Source organism: Mangifera indica, chromosome 3 (assembly GCF_011075055.1).
Source record: "Mangifera indica cultivar Alphonso chromosome 3, CATAS_Mindica_2.1, whole genome shotgun sequence".
Taxonomy (NCBI): Eukaryota; Viridiplantae; Streptophyta; class Magnoliopsida; order Sapindales; family Anacardiaceae; genus Mangifera; species Mangifera indica.
Window position 1 is genome coordinate 8,177,469 of NC_058139.1, and position 22,615 is coordinate 8,200,083.

The window sequence follows — 22,615 nt, forward strand, 5'->3', positions numbered from 1 at the left end:
TGTTAACTTTTTAAATTTTAAAAATGAGATAAAATATTAGTTTTTCAAATTTGAGGGATGAAAATTAAGGTTTTAGGATTAATGATAAAATGACAATTTTACTCTTATTATAACTAAGAATTTTAATAGAACTTAATATATAAATGGATATTTGGGTTTTTGATCTAACGCAGGTATGCACAGTATTTACATCAAAATTTTAATAGAACTTACTATATAAATGGATGTTTAAGTTTTTGATCTAACGCAGGTATGCACAATACTTACATCTAAACTTGGGTGGGAAATAGTCGTTTGCCCTATGCTTAAAGATCTACTGCAATCAGAAGTTGTAACCTTTGGAATGAGTTGATGAAAACCGTTGGATTTTGGTGATGATGACAATCATAAAATCATAAGGGGAAATCTCAGTTAACTCCCCAATATTGTACTATACTATGACAAATCCAACTATTTTGAAGTTATATTAATTTCACCGAAATTATGTGAAATATTAATGAAACAAGTTTTCATTATAATAATGCTATATATCCCAACTTTTATCTCACAAAGGCATGTGACAATGATTTTAATGTGATTTGGTAATGAGTTTTAATGTCACACAATTTAATATCTAAAATTTAGATGCATAATATTACTTATAATTTCAAAGTTGTAAACTTTATAGCCAAAAAAAAAAAAAATCTTCCTTTACGCTACTTGAATAAAATATAAATTATTGTTTCTTTTTTAAATTCTTAAAAATACCAATATGAAAATTTAGAAAATGATCATATATTCACTAAGATTAGTCATAAACTGAAAAAGTAATTTAAATAATTTTACTTTATATACATTTTATAATAATTTAGCATTATTTTAATTTAAATATAAAAATGTTATATAATATATATTTATATCATTGGAAAGGTATAGAATTTCTTGAAAAAAAGCTTTTTGATGCTTTTCTGAGAGATACTCATCTAATTTATTTTACAGGGTGAGGATGCATCTGTGACAAAGTAAAATACGACACTGTTTAGACAATCTCGTAGTTAGGCTGTTCTCTTCTTCCTATCAAACAAATAAACCGGTGACCGGAGACATCCAGTTCCCAAAATGGATCTATATTCGGGTTCCGGTCCTGGACAATGATCCCCACCATGCCCACCCACACAAACTCCCCTGCATCCTCAAATCAAGACCATTTATTTCACTCCCCACAACAGCACCAGCAACAATTCTACCAACAACCTCAATTTCCTCAGCAACAGCAGTTTCAACATCGTACGCTTCGGCAGTAGCAATAACAACAGCAACAGAACCAGCATCACCAGTCAGTCGCTTCTCACTTCCATCTTTTGCAGGTGGGTTGTGTTTCATGTCCTTTTTGCTCTTCAATCTAATTGAGTATTTTTTGTAATTTTTTATTTCTTCTTTGTGGGGTTTTGGTTTTCAGTTGGTGGAGAATTTAGCCGACGCTATTGAGAATGGAACAAGGGACCGGCACTCTGATGCTTTGGTGTGTGTGTGTGTGTGTGTGTATATATAAAATTTTCCACTGTTCCTGGTAATCTCACCGGCAATGTAATCAAGTTATTGATTTGGTAACAAGTCGAAGATTAAATTTTAACAGGTATAATTATATATGTTTTATTTATTTGTGTTTGTAGGTTAGTGAGTTGAACAATCACTTTGAGAAGCGTCAGCAACTATTGAATTCAATAGCAGGATCAATCAACAGTAGGGCAATGGTAATTTTAATCATATTCTTTTCATATTTTAAGATACATAAAATGTTGTAAGGATGATATTTTGATTAAGTTTTTCAGGTGGTGGATTATATTGCAATGGTATGTATAAAGATGATATCTTTTTATTAGAAGAATGAAATGGAAGTTCAGAAACATGTACAGAATTGCTACATTATTTGGATAATCAGTTCACCACAATTCTGGTAACATGCATCATAAGACTTGTAATATGTTATACTAGCAACCTTGAAATGGGAACTAATACAAAATATAAAAGTGGAAATCGAGTGATACCATTGTGATGTGAAATGTTAATGTAAACTTGTTCTGATAATGTTACCTAGATTTTGCATTCTAGTTGTGTAGTATGACTTTGCTGTATTGATAGTTTTTCATAGTCTCACCATTACAATGGCTGAAGTTGTGGGTCTAATATGAGATTTATTTGACATTTGCAAAAGCTGTATAAAAGTTTGTGCATTTAGCAAGGATGGTGGTGATTGAAGTCTTTGTGGGAGATAGTGTTTCAAGGTTAAATTTTTATGTTTAGATAGAACTAGTTGGATAGATAGATGTACAGCAGGATACTGAGAGTTTCTTTGCCTTTTGTTACAAAGTTTTCTAAGAATTGTGATGTATTTAGTTTCACCTTGGTTGGTTCAAAGTTTCTTGTTATGATTGGGGGATTTTTTTTTTTTTTGGGGTGCAGACAGTTGAGGGTCTGAAGCGAAAGCTGGAGAAGAGTGAACAGCTACTGAATCTACGGAGGTTGTGCATGGTATAGAGTTTTGTGTGAAGTGCTATGATTGCTTGGCAAGTGACTTGTTTTCTGATTGAATGCCAGGGAATCAATTGGCAAGTATAAGAACTCTGTTGAAGAGCTTATCAAATCTGAGCCTTAAATATTTATCTGCATTCTGACACTGGGTAAGAAAATACACTATAACCGTTAAATGATGGAGAAATAAATTGTGAGTATTTTTTTGTAGTGTAAATATTTGAACTTGTTGGTCACTGGACTCTGTTATTGAATTGAGGAGTAGAAAAAATAATTATTATTTAGTGCACATAAAATTGTAGTTTCTTCTTAAAAGAAGTTTATCAATTATTAATCCTATTTGAAGAATGTGTGATTTCTTAAAAATCAAACTTGATGGTAACAACAAAACCAACCAGAAAATTTTAATGCATAGAAGGCCTACAGTTTTAGCTTTACTTTTTAATCGCTATTGGGTTTTATTCATCCATGTGTATATTTGTGGTCTTTTAGTCTTTTAATTTTGGTTGTTACTGGAATACTTGGCGAGCCAAAGATAAATCACAGTCATATTAAGATGCATTTAGCTTGCTTTTACTGGAGAAAGGGCTTTTTAATCCGCTTGGTTTCTTTCTTTCTTTCGGATCTGAATTTACTGAAGATGATTGTTTTAAGTCATTTGAATCAACTTCTGATAATCTTTATTTCAGGTTCTATAGAATTCCAAAGTTGAAACTGAAGGCAGAAGTTTCCATAATTGTATAATAAGATTGATGCTGTAACTTTTAGTTCACTGAGAAATTTTTATTTCTAGTTTTCTTCCCTTACATTCAAGATTGTACAACATTTCAAGTAATGAAATTAGCTTATATCCAAATCTATCTCTACATCAATGGAATATGTATATAATATAGGGTTCATAATGTGCCTCAACAGAAGTTGAATTCGACATGTACCAGGCACTTCTGTAAATTTGATAATCAAGGATACCATTGATAATTAAAACTAGAAATATTATAAAGAATAAACCTGAATTACCCACTGACAATGATGCATAAATCTATAGATTTTTGAAGGTTTTAGTGAGTTTTTAGATCAGGGAATGAGTCAAATCAAATGTTTTTACAATCATAAACTGGGAAGATTGTCTTCATTCCTTCCAATCATTTTATGTTAGTTAAAATTTCACAAATATACCCAATCCCAGACTTGTCCTTTCTATTCGATTATATAAGCATCTTAGACATGATAATCATACAATTACACTTGTGTGAAAGTGGCTACCAATCCATCTTGACTGGATCTAGATATCAGTCCATTGAGATGGCTTCAATCTTAATTTCAATGGCTGGCTAAAACGAGTTAACTCTAACAGAAAGTATTTCAACACGAATACTATTTTTAGCCTCACCCTCTTCACCTTAGGAAATTTTTACCAATAAAAAACTTTAGCCTTCCAACTAATCCGTTAACCTCTTTCCCAAATTTCCACCCCATTAATATAATAAACAACTATCAATCAATCTGTTTGTCTGTCTCTCCATTCATTTCTCTCCATCTCTTTCTCTTATCACTCAAACTGCAACAATAACCTTACCTTTCTAACCCGCCGGCAACGCATCCGAATTCTCAAACTACTGCAACTTTCCCCATCAAATATGAGCGCCCTTCCAAGGCTTGGCAATCTTAATACCTCCAGCAATGGTGGCACCACTCAGGCATGCGCTGCTTGTAAATACCAACGTAGAAAATGTGCCCCCGATTGCATTCTCGCCCCTTACTTCCCCCACGACCGTCAGAGACAATTCCTCAACGCTCATAAATTATTCGGCGTCAGTAACATCACCAAGATTATCAAGAATCTTGAACCGCTCGAGAAGGAAGAAGCCATGCGCACCATTATCTTCCAGTCTGACGTGCGAGCCAGTGACCCCGTGTGGGGATGTTATGGAATTATAAGAGAACTTCAACGTCAGATTGAGATTAACAAGGCTGAACTGGAGTTAGTTCTTCACCAGGTGGCGATTTGTCGGGCGCAAGCTCAGCAACAGATTCAAGAAACTGATGATTCGGTTCTTCGTTATGAGAACATTGTTAATTCTGAGCCCTTTTTTATTAATCAAGGACAAGAGGAGAATGATAATTATGTTGTTCCGGATAATTTAGAAGGAGATCTAAATGTTAATGCGTGGACCCTGCAAGATCCCACCATGGTGTCCACGTTGCAGATTAAGTAAGATTTTGTTAATGAAAGTAGTGAGGAGGGTGCAAAGGTGGTGGAGCCGGTGATGGCCACCGCAACAACGACTACTACGCAGCTTCTTGAGATACCGTGCGAGAGACATGAGGTGAAGTTTGAGGCTGATCAAGAATTGGTTGAGAGGAGGTTTGTGCCTTCGACACAGTTGCTTATATCATCTTAGATTTTGTTATAGGGCTTGTTGGAAAATTAATCAAAATGAAGGTATACATTGGAGATTCAAATATCTCAGGTCATCTTGTTGTTGAGGATGATGGCATTTGGGCAAGGGGAAGTCATGTATGTTTCATCAATGTTAGTGATGTGTTGGATTATTTGATGACAAGTTTTGTGTTAATGTATGATCTCATTTTGATATCATTTCAACAGAGTAGAATTTAGTAAATATTGAATCCTTCTATTGATTATGCAAAGACAATGTATGGTTACACTTGAATAAATTTGATTGAAGACAACAACGTGACCCCGATTCATCAGGTTTCACCCGGCTCGGTGCCTATCTTCCTTGGGCCACCCATTTAGATATTAGATCGTTCATATATATGTTATCATCTGGACACAGTACGCAGTTGGATTTGGAGGTTTGTGGGATTCTTGAGGAATTTATTGACCCTTCAAATGGTGAGTGAAGGCTATGTACCTGACGAAAACATCATTGCAGAAGATTCAGAGGAGGAAACCATGCTGATCACGCTACAGAAATTGTGATGAGACACTGGCTCTCACTCACGTTTTTTAACCTGAACCAATTTATTATGCAAACTTTCAAACGGAGCTTTGTGGGATTTGCTTGACTTTCAGCTTGGTAATTTTATCGTGGGTTGTGAATATGTTTACAAAATTAAAACATGTGCTAATGGCTCAGTGTAATGCTTTAAATCTTCGTTAGTGACAAAAGGCTTTACTCGAGTATGACCTTTGTGCAATGGCTTATTTCACTTTTATTTGCTGCCGTATAGTTGTTGTAGCTGTTTGAAAATGACAATTTTTTTCATATGGATGTGAAAAATGACTTTTTAAAGAGGGACACTTTTGAATAAGTCTATATGACACCTCTACTTAATTATAATCATCGACCTGACAATGTTTGCCATTTTTGCAATGTTTTATGTGGATTTAAGTAAGCTTCGAGAGCATTGTTTATCATATTTAGCTCCACCATTAGTCAATTTGAGTTTTTATTTAAATCATGTGATAATGTTCTTTTTACATGCATAATTAAAAGGGTATATATTATTTTGTTCATTACTTTAGATAATTTATAAGGTATTATAGAATTAAATCAATTCCTCAATATACTGTTTGAAATGAAAGTTGTTGGTTACTTGGGTTATTACCTTGAGTTAGTAGTCTTCTTTAAAGATGTTGATTATTATTTATCTTAAGTTAAATATGTTAATTTTTGTCTCGTATTAACCTATTAGAGAATAAAATTGTGAACACTTTATTAGAGGTCAATGTCAACATTTCTTCTACAAAAGGAATTTATTCTTGATGATCTTACTTTGTATAAACAATTTGCTATAAGTCTAATCTATTTAATTACCATTAAACCATACATAACATATGTCTTTCATATTGTTAGTTAATTCATAGTTGTTTCTTGTGTTACTCACTTTGCAATAGTGTTATGTATCATTCGATATATCAGAAATATCTTGTTTCATTGTCTTTATTTCTCTACTTAATCCTTACTTATATTATGTTCATATTTTATTGTTAATTGAGTCGATGATCCCACATATAGATATTTCACTATTAATTATTGCTTTTTTTTGTAAGATTCCCTCATCTTTTAGCATGATAAGAAGCAAAAAGTCGTTTCCTGTTCAAATACAAAAGCAGAGTATGAAGCACTTGCAAACACTAATTTTGAACTTCTCTGGCTTCATTGATTGTTACATCATATGAGTATCTTATTTCAAAGCTACCTATATTTATTGTGATAGTTAAAATGTTATTCAAATTACTTATAATGATGTTTTTTATAAGCATACTAAACACATAAAGATTTATTATCATATTATTCGTCATCATTTATTTAATAACACATTTCATCTCACTTCAAAACCTTGTATCAATCAAATAATTGACGTCTTCACCAAAGTCTATCCTTTGGGACACTTTCGGTTACTCAAGTTAACAAACTCTTTGTCCACTTGAGTTTGAGTAGAATGTTAGGATATATTTAGAATGGACTGTTTCTCATTACATGATTTTCCTTATATAGGATTTTCCTTGTATAGATTATTATTTGTTTAAGACCCATGTGTAAATTCATATGTATCAATACAAAATTATATACCAAAATTATTTCATTCAATTATTCACAGAAAATTTGCTGAAATTACCAGAAGAAAATTAGAATTTACTTTTACAAGCATCTTTAGCACTGCTTCTATGAACTTCGACTTCAAAATTTCGTAAATAGCTTCTGTTCACTCAAACCAAAAAGCTGTGCCTTCTTGAAACAAAGTTTCAACTGCATATATTTTTACAGACAGTGCAGCTAACCAAGGTCAGTGGCTATCTCTCTTCTTGTTTGATTTTCAAAATGCATAGACAGATAAAAAGAGAAGATGCTTCTCAAATGCATATAACAAAAGTACTTGATTGATATAATAATATAAAGAGGCAAAGCACATGTTTCCCATTTCAGACCAATTTCTACATATTACAGCCAGCTAGAAATGATTAAAAAAATGCATTGTCTCTCATACTGCTAACATTGCTTTCTTTTCCTCTCAGTTGGTCTTAGTCACTACACACCAGCTGTTTCTCCTAGTCTGTCTCTCAAAATCTTCACTCCCATGTACCTGCATATCACAAGAACTCAAGTTTTATTGCGTTAAATGCCTTTGCAAACAATCATTTAGAAAGTTTATTTAAACTTATTGGATTATTGTGTTTACCTTCCCATCATCAGGACAGTGGCTTGGGGATTGGTGCCTGGAGATTCATTAAATGTTGAAACATCGACTACTCGAAGGCTGTCAATTCCAAGAACCTTGTGGTCAGGGCTGACCACCTTGCCCACATGGCACCCCCCATGGTAGTGCCAAATTGTGATCACAGTGTCCCTGCAGAACTGCCCCAGGGACTTGGTGTCATTGGTATGCTTAGGTACAAGATTAACATTAGCCTTGACACTTGCGTTGAGTATAGACTCAACAGTTTGCTTATTACATTTCGTGTAGTTTAAGAAATGTTGTGATTGTACAAGCTTTGCAGCCATACGAATGCCCTGAATGCAACGTTTCAGATCTTGTGGATGGCTGAAGTAGTTAAAAGTAACAGATGGATTATCATCAACATTTGTGTTGACCAAAGTAAGCTCGCCTGTTGACATGGGCTTGGCAATTTTTTCTAAAACGAAGCCTCCCTTGAATGCCTCATGGGGTAATTCTCTCTTCCTTCTGATGTAAGCTTGAATGGCTTCTGGTGTTCTTTGCTTTGGAGGAATCGTAGAGAGCTGCCCAATCTGGTTAAATCACAAAAAAGCAACTTAGATCGTGCTAAATTTATGCAATTACTTGGAAATAAATCACTGCTCAGTGCTTACCTCTGCTGACATGATTCCATGGTGACAATGAATGCTATCTCTGGACTGTCCGTATCCACTGCTGGCTTCAATGTACACACCAAACTTTGTGATCCCCACAGTTTGAATAAGTGACTGCACAACTGGTCTGTGAGAAGGAACAAAGATAGAGTTCATGGGGTTGTCAGCCATGCCTTTGCCAACAAACTCATTGTCAAGTACTACAGGAATTTTGAACTTCTCAAGTTCGGCTTTAGGTCCAACACCACTTAGCAGCAGCATTTGAGGTGTCCCAAGTGCTCCAGCTGATAAAATCACCTCACTTTTTGGGTTATCTGAAATGTATGCCTCGTGTTGGTTACCATTTTCGTCCTTGAATAGAACTCCCACTGCCTTTGGCCGCTTTCCTGTAAGACACATTACAGAACTTAATAACTAAACATTGAGAGTTTTCCTCGTCAAATTTGTCATCATGTATACCTGATGTATCGAAAATAATTTTTTGGACTGTGGCATAGATCAAGACAGTAATCTTTTTGGGGTCTGCAGAAGCAAGTATCTCAGCAGAGGTGTGACGGCGACCGAACCTATCAAAAATGGTGCCACCAATCTTGGTTCCAGATATATGATCATAGGTAAATCCATTAAAAGGTGACACCCCTACATCCAAAAGACTGTCCCTTAGTGCTTTCTGCAATGGTGCAAGCTTAGGCTGGTGAACAATTTGTTTCTCCACCCATGGATACGACTCATTTACTAGCTTTTCATCCCATCCTACTCTCTTAATAAACCTGCAAGCCCAGAAGCTTCAACATCACTAAAAGTTGCAGAAGTTTTGCATAGTAGGTCATGGAATTATACAAGCAACTGCAGATTTATGGCTTTTAAAACATACAGCTGAAACATTGGTTGGGGAAACAGATGTTTGGACCACAGATAGCAGGTGTCATGGTGAGAAACATTATGAGAAAGTTCTATGTCTCACTATTATTTAGATCAAATTCTCTTCCAACTAACCTCGACCATTAATGGAAACAAGAACTTGTCCCACAAAAAAGGCATTTAATATGAATAACAGAGAAGCCATTAAAATGGAAGGTGGGTTCATAAATGTTCTGCTGTCCTTGTTCTGTGTCATTGTAATGAAGGCCGTTTGGTCACCATCATCACAGCTCTCGGCACATCTTAATAATTGTTTGCTATTTGGAAGATGAATACCAACCATGCATTTTAACTGGCTTCAAGTGAAACTAATTACAATTTACACGACCATAATAGAAGCTATACTTTATTGTGATATAAAGAAGAAAGTTGACTCAAAACGCCAAATGAGGTTTACTGGCACTGAATTCAGAAAGATTTGGATTACCCTGATTGATATTGATTCTTGGTTAGACCAAGAAAGAAAGGGATTAGGCTGATGATATTGACAAGACTAGTGATTTTTATTAGTATTGAAGAATTTTATCTGAATTAGATCGTCATTTCAGAGTAGAACAAACTACATCGAACTAGTAAAATTTTACTAGCAATTTGAGCATAAAGGGGAAATAAAACTTCACCAAAACAATGAATATAACATTTTCAGGTGCTTGAGTGAATAGTTTACCTGTACCTATTTACAAAAATTTGTTGATAAAGAGAGGGCTTGAAAGTCACCATATTAAATATTTTCAAACTTAGCTTTCCTATAACCATTAATTTCGATCTTGCATTATATGCTTAACTTTATAACAACATCAACTATAATTTTTCTTCTTTTGGCTCTCCACTATTGTTGATACAGTTGGACCATAAATGGAAAAAAAAAAAAAGTCTTAATCATTTCTACAACATTAAAACAAAAATAAAATTAGTCTTAATCATGAATCGAGTAATCAACCCTTTTGAAATTGAAAATTTAGAGTGATTTAAGGCACATACCCCGCATTTGCTCTGGTGTAGAAGCCAGCATTGATGCTGGAGCCACCGCCCAAGACTCTAGCCCTTGCATTGAGGACACCATCGGTGGAAATGAAAAATTGTGAGGCAGAAGTTGGTGAAGTGTCAGCTAAAGTCAAGTGAAAGTTGCTCAAAAATGAGACATTCACATTGCTGAAAGGCACACCACCTCTCTCCAGCAGTAACACTGTGAAGTTCTGAGAAAGTGTGGCTGCCAATGGGCACCCTGCTGTGCCTCCCCCAACAATTATGTAGTCATAGCCATTCTCGACGTTTCTTGATGAGAACGATGACGATGATGACGAAGAGAATGAGCTTGCTGGTTTGATAAATGGGTACCTGTATGGATTGGCATACTTGCTACTAGCTGAATTGAAAAGGAGACACAGTATGTTACCACTACAAACATATAAATAAGAATGCAATTAGGTGAAGGACAAATATTCCAAAAGATGATGATGACAATGACATGAAGAGTCCAAATGGAAGAGTTTATGGCAAAATCTGTCACAATTAACTTTGATTTCTCTGTAAATCTCCAAAAAAATAAGATTCTGACACATAAATAGCACATATTCTGCAGATTGGGTGGGGGTGTGTGGGGATCGGTGGTGTTTGTGGGAAAACTTCAGATTTCATGCAATTTTCTACAACTTCTAGAGTAACGAATCTATAAAAGCTAAACTCCAAAGCAACACAACAATTCTAAGTAAGATTTGTGGAAAAATAAACCATGAAATAGAGATCAAGATCAGTAGAAACTAAAAGGAGAGAAATTAAAGCAAAATAAAATGAAAAGACCTTGACAGGAAGAGAGCAAGCTGAGGCAAAGAGCTAAACGCAGAAACAGCTGCTTCTGTTCAACAAGTAAAGCCATCGAAAAGCACCACACAGTGGCCACTGAAAACCAGTCAAACTCTCACAGAAGAAGTTTAGTTCTTCAACCTCTATGTGGCTCTCACTGGTTGGCCTTGTTTGGGTGGTGCTCAGAACCGATATATTTATACGTAAATATATATTATATTTATATAACTAAACACGGGGATGATGATGAACATGGATGAGAAGGGAATTTAAAAGCGACAAAAAATATATGCACTTCTCAACTGTAATTAAGGCTACTGCAGACACCAACAGGCAAAATCATTAATGAAGAAATGAATGCTTACAGTTGGAGGAGGAAGCATTGGCTCTGAACTAACTAACCCCACTACTTCTCTTGCATGAATTCAACTTGACCATGGCTTCCCATTTTGTAGAAACAACCAACAAACGCACAGCTTATCCCTATATATACTACCTTAATTATAAGTTCTATGAACCACTCCTTTTTATCTTCGTAATTGTGGCTTTTAAGGATGTTTTAATAACATATAATATATCTAAGCTTTTCTACACGAAATAGCATGCACAAAGACAAAAAATATTTTCAGAGCAACAATGATTTTAAAACCGGATAGGACAGGTCGGTTTAACCGTTTGAACCGGAATCGGCTCTAAGTCTGGTTGTGTTAATATAAAAAAAAGGGTTTTTAATTGAATTGGTCAAACCTAGTTAAAAATCAGGTTTGATTAGATTTGATCAAAATTTAAATATTTTTTAAATTTTAATTATTTTTGAATAACTTTATTATTTTTTATTAGATTGGATGAATTTCTAAAAGTTTATATGAAAAAATAAATTTAAAAATAAAATAAAATAAAGGATCTCATATTCATCAAAATGTTTTCTATAAGTAATAATTTACATAATTATATTTTTTTTCTATATTAAAAGATTGAGATTTTTTTTATTTTAATTGTTTCATTGAAATCAAATGAATAATTATTACTTTTTAAAAAGGATATATTTTAATCTCTATAGGTATAAGTATTTTGATTGATTTTATTTTTTATGAATTTTTAAGCAAAATCTATTTATTATAAGTTGATAAAAAGTTGAACCGATCGAACCATAAATCAATGAGACAACCGATTTGATCACCGATATAGTTTTTAAAACATTACAAAGTAATACTATCTATAACCACTTTGAGTATATAAATATGTACTCACTTATATAGGTCAACATGTGATCGTATGTTATTTTATATTTAATCCAAAATTATCCAATCACATAATAACACACGTCAAATATATACCTATTTATGTATTCAAAATGGGTAATCATTTATGTAACCATAGGCAGCATAGGTCATGCTTATTATTAGGCTAACAAGAAAAGTAATCAGTTGTCCATGTGAATTAAGTTATATTTGGAAGCTTTTAGCTGTAAAAAATTTAACACATATGTTCATCACAGCACATGGCTATGGGGCTGGATCTTGCTTTGATATTAATGCATATAATTCACTAGATTGCCACTTGACTTGCCGGAGCAATAAATAACAATCTGACGGAAGGACAAACATAGAAGAGAATGGAAATTTTCTTAAGATACAAGAACTGAAAATCTCAAATTTCCTGTAGTGATAATGTTATTTCTCCTCTCAAACTTGACAAATATTATTATGTAATTGCTATATGTGGCTCAGCATCCTTCTTCTTCTTCTTCTTCTTCTTCTCTTCTCTAACCCTTCAAATGGGACACCAGACTTTAAATGGAATCTTCGAATTTATTAATTGGCCATTAAAAAGACCATTTCCCTTCTTATGTTTTTAATAAATAAATGAAAAAAAGACAAGACACTGTCATTGTTTCAGAGCTGAACTGGGAAAGTTGTAACGTTGTAATGAATAATAAACAGATATATGTAATTTCCTAAGCTACAAAAATAGAATTAATTTGTGTTTCTGATGAAGAAATTATGGCAATTACTGACTGAAGAAACCATCCGCCGTACAATACGACGACGGATTTAAGAGAGTAGATGAAATTTTATGAAGAGGGCAGAGGCTGATTTAATAACAAGTAAGGGAAGAGATGAACCAAGGGAAAAAAATTAAATGTGTATTAAATTAAAATGAAGAAGGCACAATTTCAACTCAAAATTTATTAGTTTGACTTTTCTTGTGAAAGATTTCTTTTATTCATATATATGTATATTTTATGAACGGATAATCCCATCGAACTTTATCGGATAGGTAAACCTTAAGATTTAACGACCGGATTGAAATTGTATTTGGTGGGTGGGTAAAGCATTTATTTTGGGTGTAAATAGTTGTATAATTTATTTTTCAAATATAGGGTTTTAAAATGAGAAAAAGAAAATGAAAATGACAATGACTAATTATTAATTGATAGCACCAACAGATTTGGGTCTGTAAATTAAAAGCTAAATGACGCTGTCCATAAGATCTTCAAGTTCAAATATTTGATTTGACACATTATTAATTGATAAAACGTAAGATCCACAATTCCAAACAATAAGAATATTAATTTGGGTTCTCGCAAATTAATGTACTTTGTAGTTGCAGCTACATTTTCTTTATTAATTATTTATTGTTTGTCCCCCTTATCTTTTGTGGCCACCAATTAAAAAATATATATATTTATTTATTTATTTATTATTTTTTAGAATTTGCAGTGTCAAGAAAACTATCAGGGTTTGCCCTCCCTGGTGTTACATCAAACTTTCCCATCATATCTTGCATGGTGTCTAATAGTCCATACAGGATTTGTTCTTTCATCAAAATGCCACACCCGCCGTATCTTCTCTTCATCTTCAGTCTTTACCATCAGCCTCCGGCGATGGCAGTGCCGCCTCCATCGTCGTCGCATCTTAATCATCATCATCTCCGCCAAAACCAACAAAACGAGATAAACATAATGTCACCATTATCACCAGCAATGAAAATTGAAACACAATGTGGCTCGATTCTTCCTTAATAATTTCTCATATATCCCAATAAAATTTTCAGTTATGTTTGTTTCACGTTGGCGTTTGAAAGCAAAACTGGAAATTTAGAAATAATTATAATCAATGAGAATTAGTGGAAAAATATTTATTATGAATGTATGGAATTATACAAGTGTGGAAGATAATATATTTTTTTATGGTGGTTCCTCATGTTGCTAGCGGCGTAAGTGTTTGATTATGTTATGTTATTTACATATCCGAGAGAAGTTCCAATACACTTAAATTTAATTTGAAATTTAAACCTTTTTATATCAGTTAGAAGTGGGATAATTATACAATTTTAATTTAGTTTAAAGTTTGTCGTTTCACAGGGTTTGTCACCTCTTAGTAACTTATCTAGGGTTAGAATCGAATCAAACCGAGCTCAAACTCGAGCTTGGTTCTATTTACACATAACTTGAACTCGATTCAACTCATTTTTCATTATTAAAACAATGTCATTTTAATACGTATTGGTCAAAACGTTATCGTTTTATATCAAAATTTTTAGTTAGAAAATTTAAGAGTAGCTCAACTTGTATAGAGTTGACTCATTTTGCATTTGTTCAAATTAAACTTGAGCTCAAACTCGAACAGGCTCAATTCGAGTCCAGCCCTAAACTCATCTCGTGCATGGCTAAAGTTTTGTTTATGGTGAAATATGAAGTCACTTTCACGTGACTTGTATGAAAACTTTGACAAAGGATTTCACAATCACGCAAAGGAATTATTGGCCCATAAATTTTGACACAAGATTTGAACGGTGGAAACAAATGGTATATATGTGGTAATAAATTTGAGTGAAAAAAAAAAAAATTGTGGTCTAGCAGTAATTTACGGGGTGGTAAGATAATATAACAAAATTATGCGGGGACACCTAACAATGTGAATGTAATAAAAATTCTTTCCTCTCGTATTCTCCAAATTGCCTTTTTTTTACTTGTGAAATACTAGGCTGGAAGTTGTTAAATTTCTGCTTTAATGCAAATTGTTTGAGGAATTTACCCTCAAGTTAATTTGAAGGATGAGATGAATGTTTAAGTTTTCAACCGCACTAACTTATGAATAGCTTTCACATTTTTAAACGGCCAAATGATTACATTTTCATCAATGTTTGATGTAAACTCAACTTTTTATTGATTAATTATCAAAAATCTAAATATTCATCTTTTGATTAAATTTTATTATAAAATTAATCATATTTTCTCTTCTCAATTTAAATATCTAACAATAGCCTCATCCAAAGCTTGAAAAATATTGATTTTTCCCTTAGGGTTTTTGTAAACATTGTTGTCAGTTGTCAGAGATGGCGACATCCACGCTATCTCTCCCTCCATGCTTGCCTCTTGACACCATTCCATTCCCGACCATTAATGATCGGTGAAAGTGGCCAATGAAAACATGGTTTCGTCTCCAAACAAAGATGATGATTCATCTTTGTAGGAGACAAAGACGTTCATCTTCATCTCAGACTATAACGACAAATCGTCATCGTCTCTCAGATGACAACAATTCATTTCTTTCATATGAGACGAAGACGAATTGTTGTTTTATCAAGATGAGCAAAGAGTCATTATCAATCAATTTCATTGGACTGTGATGGAGAGAGAAGTTGGGAGGGAGAGAGAAATTGACTGTCATCATCTCCAACTGTCGATAGTGATGGTTGAAAAATCCTATTAGAAAATATTTATTTTTTAAACTTTATGTAAAGAAATTTGTTAGAAACCAAACTTGAGGTGAGAAATGTGATAAATTTTTATTTTTTAAAATTTTTTAATAAATAACAATTTTATCTTGACAATAATAATAAAATTTAATATACAAATGGATATTTAATTTTTTAATAATTAACGGATAAAAAATTGGATTTTGGTCAAACCTTAGGTGAGACATTGTGATTTGGCCTTTTTAAACTGCAAGTTTTTTTCTCGTTGTCGCCGGGTGACAGGCCATCAAAAGGCATTTGATAGTTACGCTAACAAATAGACGTTTAGGTTCCTAATAGAAACAAAGTGTATGATTAACCCTGCCATTAAATAAAATAGTAAACGAACAACATTCAACTAAACTGTTAACTAACGGTTTTCCTTTTCGTCGTAACTAACGATTTCCCTTATCGCCGATAACGGTATTTCTTATCACAGTTAACTGTCTTTATGTGCTCCGTTAAATGACAGTGTTAATGTAACCCTTTATACAACTAATGTTCGGGCCGACCTGGTTTGTATCCACTCTTATTTGCAGGCTGTTGCGCTTGCCAGAGTCTTCAATCATGTTGCAGCAACGCCTGAGTTGAATGTGAGAATTCACAGTTTGTAATATATTTTTTGTTTTGACGCCTTTTTTTGTGAATTACATGTTATTCCCAAAATCTTTATTCTAAATGTTACTTTTTTTTTTTCAACAAAGAATCTCACTTGGGTCGCTCATATAATTTGAAAGTCTAATATTGAAATGTCGTAAAAAAAGATTTAAACTCATAACCTCTTATATATAAAACTGTTTTTATTATCACTCAAACTACTTGTTGTGGGCTTATAAATGTTACTTAGTATAAATCATTCCAATCTATAATAACAAGATATCAAACTTTAATGAATGAATAAGAAAGAAGAAAAAAAATGACCAAAACAAGTTTCAATTACAATCAAACAAATGTGTTCAATTTTACTCACGAGACAAAATTGGGTTGATAACCACATTAATCAAAAGCCACCAAGCCCTAGGAAAATCAATAACCTAGGCCCAAACTTGGAAACTATTAAATGGGGGACTTTTTCACAACAAATCATAGACCTCCCTGTATGCGGCACTTGCACAAAAAATATGCCTTAGGATAAATAACTTTCATATTTGAAATAGAATCAGAATTCGTGGACCTAACACGGTGTCAGGCCTCACCGAGAGGGTGAGCAAAACACTTGCATCTCTGTACACAGAAGAGCTACTTCTGTTTAAGAGATTTTCATCTAGTCTTCTTTTGATGTATTTGATTGCTCAGTTCTGTTTCCGGATGAAGTTACTCCAGATGAGGCACTTGACGACAAATCACTTGTGCTTCCACCGTTTCGGTAGTTTTTTGATGGAACGCCAGGGTTTCTAGGAGGTTCATTAGTTGCAGCTACTTGCCCCTCCTCTGCTAGTTTCTTGAGAAGGTTCATAACCGTGGGAACCAGCTTGGTAGACAAGGAAAGAAGACCAGGAAGCTGAAAGGTTGAACACACATCATACACAAATTTTTAGTACCAAAAAACACGAAAGAGTTAAAATTTTCAATTTTCAAGAAGGATTTTGTTCACATGGAGATTAAACAATTGGTTTTATTTATACCGTTATGAATTAGAATTTTATCTCAAACTTCCAATTTCCAATGCTCATAAGATGGCCTTCTTAAAAAACATAAAAGAAAAAAATTTAGACACTTACGACACCATGGCCAAATTCACCAGCAATGTCCAATTGCACCCAAAGTGCTTTGATGAGCAAATAGCCAACGAAGATGACGCATAGATACAAGGGATTTCTGCCATAAGAAGATACACCGTAAGCATACAGTATTAGGTGGATGAATCCTAATGCTAAAACATGCCTTGATACCACAATTGCAAGGAAAGATAAATACCTGAGAAGAGTCATAAATTCATTGAACCCAAGGATGACCAATGCAACAATTGCCCATGGAGGTGGTAACCAGTTGTTGTTGCGTTTGTTAGCTTCCTGAAAATATTTTTTTGGAAAAAGGACAAATAATAAGACAACATCACTGACAATGCAATAGCAACGATGACCAACAGAACCAAAACGGCAATAATGTTGATTTGCACAATACTAAGAAACACCATCAATTACATAAATATAAAACAAGAGGTAAAATCAACAAATAGGTAAAATATCATGCCTGAGCAGAAATGGCTTGAGTAACAATATATTCTGTCTCTGACTTGAATTGCCTCCACAAAGATTTGCACTGAACAGGTGTGATCAATGTTTTTGACAATGGAACCTGTATTAACAGTGGAATAACCACTTATTCAAAAGAAGAAGATACTCCATACATGAGTGTCCCTGTAAAAAATTGGTTTGCAATACCCCAGGGAATTTCCACTTACCACACAAAATATTACAAACTAGTAGAAGGAAGAACATTTCCCAATCAAGCAGTTTGTTAGTGTTTAAAAACATTTTTCATCATATGGAAGTTTGATACTTCCATTCATTATGTTTTACTCACTTTTATTGTGGCTTGTCATTCAATTATTGAATTGTAGATTTCAGAAAACAGAATGCCAGCAACAAAAAGTAACCTGTTCCCAAGTGCTTGAGGCCAGGGGATCATAATTTGAAACCTCCCTATTGGTAGAAGCAGTACTGCTTGTAGAATCCACCAAAGCACAGGTAAGTGTACTCTCAATATTATCAGTCTCATCATCCAAACGGATCACGGCCATAACAGCAAGCAATTTTAAGGACTGGAAAGCAACATAAAACATATGATTAACAAGGAAGCTAAAAATATAGAACAATAAAGTTCAGCAATTGAATTCTATAAATATTCATACAGCAGAGCGAGCAGTTTTGGTGATTGCTCGAATGTCTTCTTTGCCAGTCCAAACCCGAGGCATTGAATCAGAGTCGTGGCTAAACATTGTTGTAAACCTATTTGCAACATTACAGTTAATCCCCACACATTAGAAACTGAACGAAATCAAACAATTCAAATAAAATAATGCCAGAGATGCTACCTGTCCTTCATTCGGTTCAACACCCTTCCAGCTTCTTCCCGTGATTTTGCTTCAACCACACCCATTGCATAATTCTCTAGATTTGCAAGCATTTTTTTCTCCTTGGTTAATTCATCCATGTCAAAACCAGAAAGTGCACTAGATAACCCAGAGACCACAGATTTAGTCTCTTTCTGTAGAAGTTTCTTTATTGCAGGCCAGGTATCATTACTGGCTCCATCTAAGAGAGCTTCTACAGGTCCTGATAATGCTTCATTTAGTTTTGACTGCAAACAAAAACATCATTGTTGGCCAAATCATATTTTTTTAAGCAGAGTACCAGCAAGACAAAATGCTTCTGATGTCACAGAGAAGACCCAACAATGGCTATACCATCAATAGAAAAGGGTATTACTCATAAATACAATTAAATTATTACATAATCACAACAGGAACTTCTATTTCGAAGGTATATTATCACGTACAGAAGCTCATACTATTACCCCATATTCTTCTCAGTGAACTAGGAAGCACTCAGCTGAGGAAGTAAAAAGTCCAGAAAGAATGAACTAAATAATTTATTATACCTCAAATTGAGTATTAAGTTCAGCCAGCTTTGCAGCACGAACAGATGCAATATGCGCATCTATGTCACGTTGGAATTTATCCCGCACTTTAGAAGTGTCCCAGTTTGCTTGTTCAATTACAACATCTGCATCAATCAATCACAAATTATACTTGGGTAAGCACATCAGCTCCTTTCCATACCAATTGCTCTTAAGCCCAATCACTAACCCAACATGTCAAGTTTTACTCCTACAAATAATTGTAACAATGAACCAAATGTCAGATTTGACTACTGATGTCTTCTAAACTGTACAATGACTTAAATTACACATATCCTCTGGTTTTAGGAATTTGTTCTTCCAACTCCAATTTTCAGTTTTTGTTTAATAGGCTTAAACGTCATTCTGCTAGACTAACAAAAAGCCAGAACTAAATTTTTTACATACCTGCACATGCTTTATCAAATTGAGTTATATAAGACGTAGAGCAGCGACTCGAAGCTGATGAAAACCCTTCCCCTCCACTCAAAGCCTTATCAAATGCATCCTTGAATTTATCCAGAGTTCCAGACCTTATGTGTCCCAACATAGATTGGAATGCCGGCAAGACAAGCTAACAAAGAAAAAGAAGATAAAATAAGATTAAGTAATAAAGCACACATATCATGGGAAGAGCATCACATTCAATGCATCATCAGTTTATTGCCACAGCAGACATATATAGAAGAAACCAGAATAAAACAATAATTTAATCTGAATAAAAGAATAACTTGTAGTAATTTTTCTTCAAGCTGCTTTCGCTTGGAAGATCTGACACCTTCATCAAAATACATAACTTCTGCATCATACCTGACAAAAAGAAGTAAAGGAAGGACTTGATATTTGAATTCTGATTAACTAAAAGAAAATCAATGACTTTGGAAATGCTTGTGAATTATTTATAGAGAAAAAAAGAGCATATACCAAAGTAAATACTTGCAAGTGCACACACAGTGAATATAAAGTTTCTTATTTTACAGTTAATTTATATATTGAAAGTGTAGCATTGCCACTAGAAAATTATAGATTTTAAATGAAATAAAAAACTGTTACCCTGATAGACTACTATCAAGGATTGAACTGAGCTTCTTCCCAAAACCAGAAACTGGACCAGATTGTACAGCCTCCTCCAACTCACACCATTCCTGCGACAAATTTCAAACCAATTCAGCTGGTACCAAGCCATGGAACATCAACTAATACTTAAGAGGCAGTTAAAAATTTTTAAAAAAAAAAAAAAAAGATGATAAAATATATTAAAAATCTGGCACCTCATTTGCCACAAAGTTCGAATACTTTTCATTGGCAATTTCTTCACAGCGAACAGTAGCTACCATGACCTAGATATAGGAGTTTCATGAACAACATTAACAGCACCACTGTAAGGCTATTTAAAATTATATCCACTGAAGAAATGACATTCAAATAATTACCTTGTGAGCAGGAAGGTCAAGGTCCTTATTCTCCTTAATGACTTTCCAGATTTGCTGCGCACTAAAAGAAAACCCTGAAGCTGGAACAACACCGCGTCGATCTCCAGCAAGCCCTCCCGGTGCAATGGAATGAAAGAATCTTTGCCTCAAACTAGCAACCTTAATTTATAATAAGTCACATAAAACAAACAAATATAGATATGAAAGACGTTTGTTTAACCAAAAAAAACAAAACATAATAATAATCATTTCTTTCCAAATTACATTCATACAGTGAAAACATACATATTTATGATACAGACATTCATTCAGCAAAAAAAACTTAATTATTTCAATTCATAATGATTAAAGTATCCCTCATGGAACATTAGATATGCATCGGGTACCTGCTCATTGAACTGTCTCTTCCTTTTCTTCATAACTTGAGAGAGCAACAACTTCAACCTGCTCATTTTTAGTAAATAATGTCATCAGTTTATAAATATAATTATTCCTCCATCAAACAATGAAGGCATGCTCCTGCATATAGAAGCATTACACTTACATTAAAAAATTCACTAAGAGGAGTTTCCTTATGGGCTTGTGGCTTAGGAACAGAATCCCATATCTGCAGTTCAAGAGAAAAAGATATAAGGATTACAAATGAACATCAATAAAGTCAAATTTGAAAACAAAATTTTAATATAGCACTAAGCATTATACCTTCTGAATATCTTCTCTTAGAACAGGTTCTAAATTTTCCAATGGTGTCTATAAACAAAGAAGAACAGAGAAATAAAAACTACAGCTCATTGTATAAGAAAATGATCAACAAACAATAAAAAGTAAATAATCTAAATAAACAACTCATGATATCTCAAGCTACAGAATAAAATCAACAGCAAAAGAAGCATACCCGTGTTTTGTCACGTATGACAAACAGCAAAGTTGTTTTCCGCGGACTAAACAATCGCATCATGACCTAGAAGCATATTCCATTATCAATTTATAAACTTAAAATTTTTATGATGCCAAATAAGGGCTGAAAAGAGCTAGACAGACATGGATTACCTGGAATACAGTCTTTAAAAGGGGTTTATTTGCAGCTTGCTCACGGCCAATGTCATGACACCACCTACATGAATATGCTTTAAGAAGAGTACGAAAATACAATATACAGCCAGCTGATCAATGAAAAGAAAGAAACATAGAAAGCTATGCAGTCAAACCGACGCATCCTTCTATAGCAAGACAGAATGACATACATGTTTATTAGCACTATATCTGAAACAGCAAGGGCAAAGAGGGCACTTTGCTTCTCAAAAGCAGTATCATCCTGAGAGGAAAACCAGATAAAATTCAGTAAGCAAATATACCTCCATATCTTCTCAAACCAAATGTTCATTTCTACATCCCAGAATCTAAGCTAAATAAATTAAGATCATACGCCTAAAAATATGTGCATGCAAATGATTATCACATTACCTAACATGGGATGTTGTGAAAAGAGATATGGGCATGCAAAATTACCTCTCCCCTTCCCTTCCATCAGTACCCTCCAAGTCCATTATAAGAGTACAGGGATCAATGCCAGCACATCTTGCTAACCATATACCTTGGTCGTTTGAGACCTAAAGAGAACCAATTTTTTGTAAGTTATTTCATCTTCCATTAATAAAATATGAAATTACCATGAGAATATCGAGAAACATGCCTCCCTTTAAATGCATCCATTTCCCTAAGTTAGTACCAAACAAACGATTTAACAGTGTGCTCTTTCCTGTAATGATCATGGAAACAATG

At 33.9% G+C, this 22,615-nt stretch overlaps 2 protein-coding genes and 2 pseudogenes across 2 annotated transcripts; 2 read left to right on the forward strand and 2 right to left on the reverse strand.

Moving 5' to 3' along the window:
* Positions 1-929: 929 nt before the first annotated feature.
* LOC123210698 lies at positions 930-3,367 on the forward strand (annotated as a pseudogene).
* A 737-nt stretch (positions 3,368-4,104) lies between these two features.
* LOC123210013 (LOB domain-containing protein 22-like) lies at positions 4,105-5,024 on the forward strand. The gene has a single exon (XM_044628161.1). The coding sequence runs from the start codon at positions 4,149-4,151 to the stop codon at positions 4,725-4,727; it is 579 nt and encodes a 192-aa protein (XP_044484096.1). The 5' UTR covers positions 4,105-4,148; the 3' UTR covers positions 4,728-5,024.
* Positions 5,025-7,341: 2,317 nt separating this feature from the next.
* On the reverse strand, positions 7,342-11,206 carry LOC123211427 (protein HOTHEAD-like). The gene is made up of 6 exons (XM_044630149.1): positions 11,034-11,206; positions 10,215-10,599; positions 8,772-9,082; positions 8,313-8,698; positions 7,663-8,231; positions 7,342-7,566 (listed from the first exon to the last, which is right to left on the reverse strand). The coding sequence occupies exons 1-6, from the start codon at positions 11,107-11,109 to the stop codon at positions 7,512-7,514; spliced, it is 1,782 nt and encodes a 593-aa protein (XP_044486084.1). The 5' UTR covers positions 11,110-11,206; the 3' UTR covers positions 7,342-7,511.
* A 5,490-nt stretch (positions 11,207-16,696) lies between these two features.
* LOC123211017 lies at positions 16,697-22,605 on the reverse strand (annotated as a pseudogene).
* Positions 22,606-22,615: the final 10 nt, after the last annotated feature.